At 42.1% G+C, this 12,778-nt stretch overlaps 1 protein-coding gene across 1 annotated transcript in view; it reads left to right on the top strand.

The window, feature by feature from the left end:
- Positions 1 to 12,091: 12,091 nt before the first annotated feature.
- Positions 12,092 to 12,778, top strand: part of NSG2 (neuronal vesicle trafficking associated 2) — a gene marked incomplete at both ends in the record, with an annotated part of 35,160 nt that continues 34,473 nt past the window's right edge. The window contains one exon of the mRNA XM_084295300.1: positions 12,092 to 12,220. Within this exon, the coding sequence (XP_084151426.1) occupies positions 12,092 to 12,220 (129 nt within the window). The remainder of the gene's footprint in view (positions 12,221 to 12,778) is intronic.

Genomic DNA, 12,778 nt, shown 5'->3' on the forward strand with positions numbered 1-12,778 from the left:
TTCCAAAAATTCAAGTTATTGTAAAAAAAAAAAAAAAAAAAGGAAAAAAAGATCAAGATTTCTGCTGGTACAAGATCTCCTAGGTGGATTTACCATCTCAACATAATGGTTCCTAATCTGTTTTTCTGTTTGTTATGGATATGCAAAGTACTGCTTCGTCTAGCTTGTATTTATCTTGGCATTGAATAGACAAGGCCCATTCACTTTTCAGATACTTACTTCTTTTTGTCATCAGGAGAGAAATCATTAGCTATATATGCAATTTCCACTGATTCTTTTCTTAAAAAAGAAACAAGCAAGCAAGCAAGCAAACAAAAACCAGCCAACCATGCAACCACCACCACCAAAAAACAGCCAAATACCTATTCTATCTTTAACTGTAATTGTACCTCATTTTTCAGGAGCTTTAATTGAGAATCTACTATTAAGCCCTATTTAGCTGAAAACCGTCAATTCTAATACCTTCTTGCTAATTAGCAGATTTTACACAACACCAAATCAAGGAGATAAGTCTGCTATTGATCTGAATTTTTCATTAAACAAGAAGCAAGTGGAATAATTCTGGAAGACATTTAGATATGGATCAACAAATCTGAATAAACTTGCTTCATTTTCTAATTTTTTTACTACATTAATAGAGCTAGAAAACTAATGCTGCATTTTATTGCCTCTATAAATAGTTCTATTGAGAGAAAAAAAATGTATGTGAATTCTAATGCTACCTATTTAATCCTTGAAACGCTGCATGATTAGATTCAGTGTGACTGAAAATGGTGATGATTCTCCCACAGGCAATGATATGAAGCAAAGTTCACAGAATGAGACATTCTCCCTGGACAGGGTATGTATATAGTCCATTAATTGCCAAGCAAGCTTAAAATGATAAACAAAATAATTAAATTAAAAAGATGCACTGATACTGTTTAATATTATTAATATGTGCCAGTCTTACACTTCAGTATTACTGATGTTGGGCTCAAATATTTTTCAAGATTGTAGTCATGTTTGGGAAGCAGAAGGGTTTGTTCTCAGCAGGAAGCGTTGTATGCGTTCCCAGCACAGGGAAGTGGATTTTGCCTTCACAAAGGCATAGTCCCTGTTCCCTCACTTCAGTTCTTCATGTGTTTGTAGTAATGACTGTTCTTGCCTGTTCTGACCCAATTCTACTCTAGGGCTGGTCCCCTGATCTCTGTAGCTCATTAAAGGCTTTCTCAGTGGAGTGAGGAAATGTTTCATCACATACGTTCCCTCCTTTAACCCCAAAAGATTACTAAATGTCTAAAAACTTGGGTCAGTGTACATAAAATATACTGAAGTGTGCTATCAACTTACATTGCTATGCACAGCAAGTATTAGAGGGGAGATGCTCAGTCTGTAGAGCACAGAAAAGTACAGCAGGTAGAAATGGTTTAATTTGTAAACTGTATGGTCATGTGAACTCATTTTTTTTTTAGCTCTATGGATGCAAAACATTCTTCTGTGATCCAGTGAGCAGTGCTGGTAGTTGGCATTAATAACACTACTTTCTCATCAGAAATATGTGTAGGTCTGTTCTGGGAAGTGAGAGCATAGCAGCTTGGAGAAATAGCAAAGCTTAAGGCTACTTAGATACTATGGAAGCTTCCCATGAGCTCTAACTGTCCCCTTAAAGAAATTCCATGCATGTAGGTAAGTGGCCTATGTCCAGGCTGCCTACATGTGCAATGTGTGCCTTAATAAACAAAATCTTCTTGTGATGAAGTACAATCTAAAGAGAGTCTATTTGTTATGCTTTGTATATGACTTTTTTTTTCTGTTCATGTAATGTACCACTTCACTTTTGTTGTCTCTTTTTCTTTAGGAAGAGTCCATCTTCGGTTGGGTATAGCAAGAAAATAAAAGAAGATTCAATCCAAAAGGAAATATAAAAGTAGTGAAGTTGTTTGTTATGATCTAGTTCTTACCGAAATTGGTGGCAAGACTACAAGTGGTTTCACTGAACACTGTTTTTCTGTTGTTTGTTTGGCGTATGTGTTTCTACTGTTCAAGAGGTTTGTTTTTAGAGTGGCTTAAACAGCTCTGTTGTGAAATATTTATTTGAAGTCATTAAGTCTAGTGTTTCACTTAGTTATTAGATTTGAAAGCTTTTTAATGAGCATAATATTGTGACAGTTTGCTTGCAAAAGAATAGAGTCACACATTTAGTGTTGACTGTGTATATTTATTGGTTCTTTTTGTAGCTTGTCAGAATCATAAACAACCATAAATTCAGTAAAGCAGAACTCCACACAAGATATATAGAAACACTTTTGTTCCTAGTGATTTGAATAATTTTGATTTTATTATATTAAAATAACACACAATTACCCTTCTGTTCATTCATCCATTTATACATGAACCTCAGCAAGTATTTTGAATATGAAACCAGGTGAATGTTTTCTGCCTTACTGTTCATCACAAAGCACGTAATAATATCATCATAATCAGAAGGTGCTGTTTATCTAGCTGACTTCAATAACACAATATAATTTTCTTCTGTTATGGAGTTTTATAGTTGGAATCTTGATTGACTGTTAAAACCTTTTAAACTAGCAAATTGTGTAAATGGAACATGAAGACTGCATAAAAATAGTATGTATACAGATCTCATCTCTATAGCTAAAACATTCACCTGTCACAATTAGACATCTTTGGTTTCAATAAAAGGATGGTTTTCTCATTGCATAATGTCTTAGTGTTTGCAGATATAATGACTGCAATGTCAGAGTGTTGAGCTTTAATAGTATGCCAGTGATTGTGTCATTAAGCAGCAAAGCATTTGGAAGGGTTTAATCTTTGTTTACTTAATAGTAAAACTGCAAATATGGAACTGGAACGTGCCTTTCTGATGACAGTTTGGGCATCAAGTTTTTTTTCTGATTTGTGGCTGAGTAATATTCTGATTTTACTTGAAATAGTTGACATTTCAGCTTGGAAAAGGAAGTGAGAAAGCAAAGTATTCAGTCAAGATGTGATCATTTTTCTGGCAGAAGAAAAATGTCATAGTTCCTTGGTATTTTCAAAATTCATGTTTGGAGTCACACATTTATTTATTTATTTTTAATAAAGGAGATAGTCCTCCTCATCACCCACAGTTGTATCAATGAATTGTTGGCATGAAGAGTAGTTATTTTATAATCCCAGACTGTAAGTTGTAGAGCTGCTGCTGTAATGTTTCTTTTCTAGTGAACTGCAGCTTCAATTGGTACCTTTATTAGCACAGATTTAAGTGGCACTGGACATGAAGCTTTTGTGTTTCTGCTGCGCTGCTACTTTTTCATCCAGATGCGATGGCAATTTGAGGGGAGGGCCCATGCAGCATCAACCTTGCCATATAAGTTTATAGTTGTTAACATGCTGCTGATCAAGAGAAAGAAATGTCTACTGACTTCCTTATTAATCCCAGCAATCTGTGTTCTTACCTGCTTGTCTTAGTCCTCGTCCAACATGCCTGTGTTCTGCCTTCGCCTTGTTTCCACCTCACTCAAGAATACAGCTCATGCCCAGAGCAGAAGGTGGTGAGCATCAGTCCTTCTCAGCCTGTGAGGTGTGTGAAAGTGCAAGGAAGGGATCAGCAGGCCCTTCCCCCAGAAACCCTGTGGTAGTGGCAATATAATTAATTGGTTGGGATCCACTAATAGAAAAGAACCTCTGATTGGCAGCACTCTGAAAGGGATCTTACATTTGAAATCACTTTGGGTTAGATCTCCTAATGCAGCAGGGCAAAAAGATTGATGATTTAAGTTCAACTTCTAACTCTCTGTGTAATTTCTAACTTTTCTAGGTTCAGTTTCTAACTCTTTGCCTAGCTTTCTACTCTAGTGACCAGATTTCAAAGGTACTGTTATGAATAAGGGTAGTTAGAGTAGTTAAGCTACCAAAAAAAAAGAAAAAAAATTGGAGAAGATCAAGCTCAGGATGTACAAAGTAGCCCAGCTGACATGCATACGATCATCATCCACTCAGATCCCTGCTGCATTTTTTTTTCCTTCATAAGACCAGTTAAACTGCAGAAGACAAAGTAAATGTTGTGTTGCATTAAAATATTCATATATAATCAAGTAAGTAGCATCTTCAACATGGAAAAAGGGAGTTTGTACAGGAAGAACTTTATTTAAACCCTCTTTGTTAAAAGAAATCAGAAATAAATAGGGGAGCCTCAGGGCACTAGATCATACACTTGAGATTCAGAAAACAACTGACCCTCCTCTGAAGTCTTTAATCATCACTGCAGAAGCAAAGCCAAGGGTCATACTGTCCTGCTGTGGTTCCTAGGTAGTGGTGGTGTTCTTTCACATTCTTTAAAACGTATATCAGTTACCTGAAGTTTTTAATAACAAATTTCACTTGGAGTGTGAACTGAAGCAGATGTGCGAACATAGAGGTCATGATTTGTCTTTGCTTTGCAGCCTTTTTTCTTAGTACCTATATTACCTTTCTAAGCAGTACAAAAAATCTAGTGAATTCTAGAAGTTCAAGAACAATTTTTAAGCTCAACCCTGTGAACATATTGCAGGAGATCTGAAGAGGTACGTTGCGGTACAGAGGTGGGAGGGAGCAGCCAGGGCTTACAGAGTAGCTGAAGGCGCTGCTGCTGAATTCCTCTGATCAGTAAATGCTAGTGTCAGCCACTTGCCTCAAGTTCTTAGAGCTGGTCTGAATAAGTATTCTTTTGTAGCACATTTTTATAAATACAGATGACTCTATAGGAAGCTAAGTAATGCAGAGTAAGGCATTCAGTTACGAATTTACTGGTAAAACAAAGTTTAACTGGAAATAGCACATCTGCTGGGTCTGAAATGTTTTGATTGAAAGTTTTCCCAGATGGTGAGTTCTTGCCAAATGAGGTCCCCTGGCTCCTGGAACACTTCTTGGCAGGTCAGCCCAGGATACGCTGCCTCTTCTGTCTGCCCAGTGACACGAAGGAGTGTCCAGGGCTTGGGGGCTTGAAACTCCAGCCCTTGGTGTTAGGCTACCGCTTCCAAACTGCTGTAAAGCTGTAAAAATCATGAAAATCCGTATCTGGAAGTGCTAAGAGGCTTGGCTGGAGGCAGGACTGCTGGAGCTTCTGCACTCCCTGACACGGAGCTGTGACTTTGGGCAGGCTTCCCGGGACAGACCTCAGTGACAAGGCTTTGCCAGAGCCAGAGGGTCCTGGGAGGTCCCCCAGCTACTGCGCTGAGCTGGTGTTTGCAGATGCTGCCCTACTGCCAGACACAATGTCACTGATCAGCTGAGGCTTGGTAACTCAGGGAATTGTGTTCTGGAAGTGTTTTGATGTTTCTGAAGTGACCTTTCTGGGAATTTCCACTTTGCAGGCATTTTCAAAAGAGTTTGTTTCCTGCCTGATTTGGACCGAAGCCATGATTCAGATAAAAACCCATTTCCTGCAAACTGGCGGCTTGGCTTGCCAGGCAGCTAGCTCTTTCAGCTCATGACCCATCTGCTCTGGTGCTGAGATGAATCAGATTCCTCTGCCCTAATCCTGTGGCCTGCGAGGTTATAACTTGGCCATTACAATCACCAAAGCTAATAATGTTTCACAATTGATTCATTCCATAAAAAGATTTCAGCTTTTAAGAAAACTTGGGAGCAGGATGCGGAGTTTCTCCCATTATCAGATTTCAGGAAAGTATAAGGTGACCTTTGTCTTCACTGGATGTTTACATCCAGTAAATGTCTTTGTCTTTAGGGCCCTTGCTAGCAGTCAATGTTCATGTTTTAACTTCAAAGCTCCTAAAACAATTTTGCATGGCCTCTGACTAAAGAATAGCCTTCAGCAGGCAGATCAGTTCTATTTTTTTTTATCTTTTGGGAAGTGACTTAAGGCAAATTTGGGGCATATGTGACATTTTATGTATGTGTGCAATAGGTCTTTATGTATGAAACAAAACATGATGCAACTTTGATTTATAGCTCTTGTAAATAATTCTTGGTGACTTAGGCAGGTTTGTGTAATCTGTATATTTTCATTGCATAAGCACTTATATAACTACAACAACAGGAATTTCCATAAAACCGAAAGCATCCATACTTCAATGAGTTTAATATTATAGGCTTTTCTGCAAAGTAGCAGGGGAACCTATCATATGAAGTGTATATTAAGGCCACAGTGAATTTTAATAAATGCTTATAGGAAGCCACCCACTCATTAGTGACAGCATCACAGAAATCTGATCTGATGGAAAAAAAATCCTGATTGAAAGTTTTTCTGCTTGCTTTGTCACTGGTGAAAATTGAGGTGTGTAGCTGCAGATTCATTTTGTTAGAAGTAAAAGATATGGAGGCCCCTGAGCAAGAAGGGAGTACGCCTTGATGCAGAGAGAGGCCAAATAGCTGCTGGATGATGCTGCATACCTTCACGTCCTGTTGTATGTGGCCCCTCTTAGAACAGGCTGCATTGCATCTTCTGTGCTCCATGTATGGGGCATATTAATGAGAGCATCTCTTCTTCTTGTTCCGAATTGTGAACTCACAGGTGCATCTCATCTAAGAGATTTTGCTGAATTGCAAACATTGCTGGGCTGCTTACGAGTATATGTCTGATTTGTGTAGTCTTTCCAGAGATCATGATAAGAACATGTTCATGCTGTGAATGTGTGAAATTTATTGCATGCCTGGCATTCCTGCACAGATGAGGAATGGAGGCAGATTAAAAGAGCTGTGCAGGAGGGTTCACTAAGGCACTGACAAATGCTTCCTCTCCTCCAGAATCTTTGTAAACTCTTGTAAACTCTTGTATTTTGAAATGAATAATAGATTAACATGGCTTTTCTTTTTTTTTTTTTCTTTTTTTTTTTCCTTTTTTCCTCCTGTTCTGCTATATGCTTATTTTCTTGTTCCTAATGTGTGTGTGACAGGACATCAGCAGCGCTGATGTGATTTCACATAATGGATGATCTCCTCCATAGCAAAGGCTACAAGTAGTTAACCCCAACTTAAAATATACATGATCAGTTTTTACACCCCTTGGTATTTTAAATTTCTTTAACTCCATGTAGGATAGAAATTCTTGGCTATGATACTAATTTATCTGTGGAGTGATCTCCAACAGCAAAGAAAAGAAATGCACTCCTCGCTCAGCTCTGTCATTCCAGACTGAGCAAACCAGCAGGGGATGTGCAGTGAGGAGCAGTTCAGAGCATGGGCAGGGCACAAGAACTTGCCCTTTTCTAACTTCCACAAGTCTGTGGCTCATGCAGGCAGGCATTTTAGTGGGAACAGTTCCATACTCTGGGTTTAGGTTGAGGATGTGGTGAGATTCCTTCCTGTATTGATGTGCTCTGTCTAAATGTTGCTTTCTGTCACGTCATAGTGTCTTTTACAGGAAAACACAGATGTGAATTTGTGACATACGGTATTTGTTAAGTTAGAAGGCTCAGATCAGGGCTGGGTTTGGCTTGAACTGTCACCTGAACTGTGCTCCTCACTGCTTGTCACTATTCTATTAGACTCATTTTGATATGAATTAATGGGAATGCCCGAGAGACAAACCCGATCTTTCATGAGATGAGTCTGAAGTGGCTGATGTTCTTCCTAGGCTCACCCTGCCTTAACTGGTCTGATTTCCTGAGACTTTGTCCTTACTGTGTGTTTTCAAGTTCTGCAGTTTCTCCTCTTAGTAATTTCTACCATCTGTCCACATGCTTTCAAATACTTTTATTGAGAGCCCAATGTCAGTTTTTCAATGTGTGAGAAGAGATAAAAATAATATGTTACTTACAATAATGTACAAGAACACTATAGGGAAAGTGCATGGTGTGCAGGAAATATGTTTTATGAAGAGGTGTAATGGGCATAAGGAATTTGTAGATCATGGAGCAAGTAAGGAAAATAATATTCATGAACACTGAAGTGCAGTTGATTTATATGTTCAGGCATGGAGTGGGTAGAAGTTGGACCATTTTGAGTGACATTTTGTTTACGACTTGCAGAATTCACAATACAGTGAAATGTTATACTCAAGCCCTGTTACAAATATCAAGCCTCTTAAAGACAGCCAATAATCTTCAGTGTAAACTGATAATGTAAAAAGTAATTCTACTCTGATTTGTTTAACTGGAAATAGAAAATAATACATCATGTGAGTCTTATTAAATGAAGAAGGAGAGGCATATATTTTTGTTGACAGGAGAAAGACATTGTTTACTCCTCTGGAGTCTCATGTTGCTCGTACTGCTGCTTTGTCTTATTGCCAGTCACTGATCTGCTCTGTGTGGGTGGAAATGTCAGAGTTTGTATTCTCTCCATAAGAAAAGCTGTACGTTACTCGTTGCTTTGTTGTATTCACTTGGGTTTGCTTTAATGCTGTCTCCAGAGAAGGTTTGCTTTTAGGATCTTGCTGGCAACTTTAAGCATCCGTTTTCTTCCATAAAGCATTCTGCTCTGTAAACTCACTGCTGGTAGTTGGTGTCTGTCTGTGAAACCGGTATTTTGCAAAGAGGTATTTGCAAACTGAAATGGAGCATATGACCCGAAACGGTTACAGGGCTAGTTTGGTCTCATGGAGGAAATAAAGGAAAGTTACTGGATGTAATGCCAATGACAGCTTAGAGGGAGACAGTATCTCTCTGCACATCTCCATCTGCCATGCTGCCAGAATTCTCAGATGGTGCCATTGAGACGTTGCTTAAAATGTGCTTCTGTTCTGAAAAGTCGTAAGGTAAAAGCCGCATCTGCTCACTTATCGCAGGTTCTCGCTGCTAGTACTCACAACTAAAAGCCTTCCAGTGACAAAGTGTCTCTAACTGCCAGTGCTCAAGTGCTGGCAGCATTGCTCTGTGCTCTCTGGCTTATACAGAATATCCCCAGCAGGGTTCAGTTCTGTTTAGTTATCGGTAGATTCACAGATTTGTATTTAACAGCAGAAGTAATGCACAAGAAGGTGTGGGACTCACCTCATTGCTCCTTAGCTATGTTACTGTGAAGAGTATTCAGCTATAGCCAACAAAGGTTAATGTATTAAACTCTGCAAGTCAGTCTGCAATGTCAGTGTGTTTATGTGAGTAGACATACTGAACAAGCAGGTGCCATGTTTGCAATTTTATTTTTCATGGTATAACCATGCTTACCATGGATTTGCACAAGTGATTCTGGAGCTTTAACATGACTGTGTTTGTGGAAAGTGTTGCTTAAGACATTCTCTTAAGTAAGAGGATCTATCGACTTATTGCTAAGATTGTATTTTGGCTAGCAGAATATGCATTCCTGATGTTGATGTTCATGAAAGTGATTTGGCTTAATTATCACACAAGGTACTTGCAAGCTTTGCTTTTCAACAAAGCACTCTCATAGCACTTTATAATTCCCAGATAAAGGTAGAAGACCACTATGGAATTTCTATGTAGTTACAATGCAGTTGTTTCTTTTTTTTTTTTTTTTTAATAGTATTTCCCAGTTCCTCAATTGAAAATAGCCATTTTGCTGAGCGAGGAGCTAGAGTAGTTCAAAAGTGTATGTTCAGGAAAAGATAACAATGGAGTCTGTTAGTCTCTTTGGATAGTCAAATCATATGATATAATCTGTAATATATTGAAGGTTGGGGAAAGAGTTGTTGCAATTGCTTTTTTATTATTATTATTTATTTTTATTTTTTTCACTTGGAGTATTTGCCACATGGGGAGAGGCAGAGAGAGTGAGGATTGCAGGATTGTTCAGCCTGGAGACAGCTCAGATCAGAGCCAGAATCTTCTCACTGTGGGCAGGCCAAGAGGCAATGAGAACAAGCTGAAACAGGGGCAATTTCTTTCAAAAAAAAAAAAAAAAAAAAAAAAAAGATTTTTTTGGCTTTTTGGATTTTGTGTTTTTAGATTTCCTCACAACCTCTGCATTTTGAAGGTCCTCAAACTGAGCCAAACTACCAACGTGGCATTCATCTCTGTGCAGAGCATGAGAAGGCAGGTTTTGCAGGGTTTATAACTTGCTGTATATTTGCACAGATCCTAGTCCAGATGGGCATTGATGGTTGATTTCTGGTAACACTGCAATATTAAGTTATTACATGTAGTAATTTAATCAATTGTCTTTAGTGAGTGGGTTTATGCTCCTCTTAAGAGGCACATTCTCCCATCTCTTAGGGATGCAGTCTGCTGGCTTTCTTTGTAGGTATCTGTTTCTGGGCAGACTGCAGCAGCCTGGAGTTGTAGTTACAGGGAAAATCTTGTCGAGTTGAGCTGAACATGGCTAATGGATGGATCTGGGGAGGATTCTGCTACTGAGCTTAAGACGTTTTTCCAGAGCAGCATGGATATGAACTCCCCAAACCTTGCGCTGTGGTCAAATGTAGCAGATGCTTCTGAGCACATCGAAAAGCTACCTGCTGACAAATTATAACACACTGAGTAAGAGTGACTCCAAGTAAAGACTCACACATGGCAGAACCTTACTGTTAAAAATGGAAACTCCATTGGATGGGATTTTCTATGGAAGTTCAGCCTTATGCAGAAATGTGGCACAGCAAATTCCAACCCAAGCATTAAAAGCTGGCAAAGACAGATTTAGATGTAGAGCTTAGGGATATGGTTTAGTGGGGACTGTTAGTGTTAGGTCAGAGGTTGGACTCGATGATCTTGAGGTCTCTTCCAACCTAGAAATTCTGTGATTCTGTGTGATTCTGTGATTCTTTAAAGGTCCGTGCCAGGGGATGGTAGCAGTGAATAGTTTCAGCTGTCCCACCTCTCCTACCTTCCCGGGACCCTTCTCACCCTAAAACTGCAGCACCACGAGCGAGCTCCTGCCAGCGCCTCGAGCGCTAGGCCTTGCTCTGCCAAGCCTGGCTTTAAACACATTTTCACCATTTTATTATGGGAACAGCTCCCGCCTTTTAGGGCTATATTTAGGGCTCGAGAAGATGCCAAACCGCCAGCCCGGGAGGCAAACGCTCTGCTTACAAACCCATCAGGCTCCAGCCTCGCCCTGCAAGGGGACTGGGTCAAGAGGGATGGATCGTCAACCCCCACCCCTTCGGCCCAGCGACCCCCCCAAAAACCCTTCCCGACCCCTTTTTGGTGCCCGCAGGGGGCGCCGGGGCGCGCGGCCGTGCGCGGCGGGGACGCCAGGGGGTGCCCGAGGCCGCGCAGCGGGTGCGCGCCCGGCGGGGGGGGGGGGCTGAGGGGAAAAGAAGGGGAGGGGGCGAGGACGGGAGGAGGAGGAGGGGAGTGAGGAAGGGAGGAGAAGCGGGGGGCTGAGGGGAGGAGAAGCAGGGGGTGAGTGAAGGGAGGGAGGTGTTTGGGGGGGGGGGGGGGGAGCCGCCCCGCCCTCAGTCGCCGTTGCGGAGCTGAGCGCCGCGCAGCGCTGTCCCTTCAGCACCGCCGTCGGCACGCGGCGGCCGCCCTTAATTACAGCGAATCGAATAAATTATCCGAAAATTTCCGCCCGCCCCGCCTCCCCGCCGAGATCCCCCCCCCTCCTCCCCTCCCCCGGCCCCGCAGCAGCGCCCGGGCCGAGCCGCCGCCAGTGACCGCGTGGTTTGCAGTAAGTAAAGGCTGGGGGGAGGCGGGAGGGGTCCCCGCAGCCCACCCCCCACACTCAGCACCCCCACATCGCGGGGAGACCCCCGGGGGACCCCTTCAAGGCGGCCGGAAAAAAATTGGGGAGGTGTGGGGGGGGTGAAATGCACCTGGGGCCGGGAGATGCGCCCGGTCCCCGGGGTGGTGGGTGCTGGTGGGTGCTGCTGGTCGTGGTGCTGGTGCCGGTGGGTGATGCTGGTTGGGGTGCTGGTGCCGGTTGTGGTGCTGGTTGGGGTGCTGGTGCTAGTGGGTGATGCTGGTCGTGGTGCTGGTACCGGTGGGTGATGCTGTTGGTGGTGCTGGTGCCGGTTGTGATGCTGTGCTGGGGCTTGCAGCGGATGGGGGGGTTAAGGGGTGTTTGTGGGGTGGCTGTGTAAGGCGAGGAGAAATGCATGTGTGAAGTCAGCCTTGGCGTGGCATGCTGTGCGGCTAGAAACCTGGGTATAAAACCCAGGAAACCAATCCGCCAAGGCAAAGTGAGCCAGGCAAGGCAGAAATCCTCTTCCCGCTACCCTTGTGACATCGATCGTCTTGCTGGTTTTAGGTCTGGAAAGCAAGGTCCAAGAATGGTGAAGCTGGGGAGTAATTTGAACGACAAGAACAGCAAACCACCATCCGGCGAAGATGGTTTTCAGACAGTTCCTTTGATCACGCCTTTGGAAGTAAATCACCTGCAGTTCCCGGCTCCGGAAAAGGTAAAACAAAATCCAACGGCACCCCTGCATGCTTGTGCACATGTACGTGCCCCTTGGTTTCCCTGTCCTTATCAATTAGTGGTCTTTGATGATATGGGCTGTGGCATAGTGTCTATACAATAAATAAAAAGGGGGTGTCTTTCTTAGTATATTTATCTGCTTGTACATGGCAACTGAGCACACAACTGTCCCCCAGCTCCTTCCCTCCTCAAAAAATACCTAAATATTCCTTCGTATATACAACTGGAAAAGGCTTAGTGTGTTTCTCTTATAAATGCTGGAGAAATTGAGGAGCAGTTCACAATGCATAATTATTATCAGATTAGTTGCCTGCATTGAGAGTAATTCAAGAACTCTTCCAAAATAAGCAGCTATTTTAATTATCTCACTTAAGGTTTATTTTCTTCTCTGTGGCTATGCAAAGCTCATTCAGGCATTCACGATGCTGATTTCTCTGAAGAGAGCGACTGAATTCCCCCATGCACTGGCTGGTGATGGAGCAAGCCCAGGTTTTGTTCCCCCAGTTGGCTCCTGCCAGGGGACAGCTTTCTCCCCTGC

The sequence above is a fragment of the Netta rufina genome (assembly GCF_964035555.1).
Source record: "Netta rufina genome assembly, chromosome: 14".
Lineage (NCBI taxonomy): Eukaryota > Metazoa > Chordata > Aves > Anseriformes > Anatidae > Netta > Netta rufina.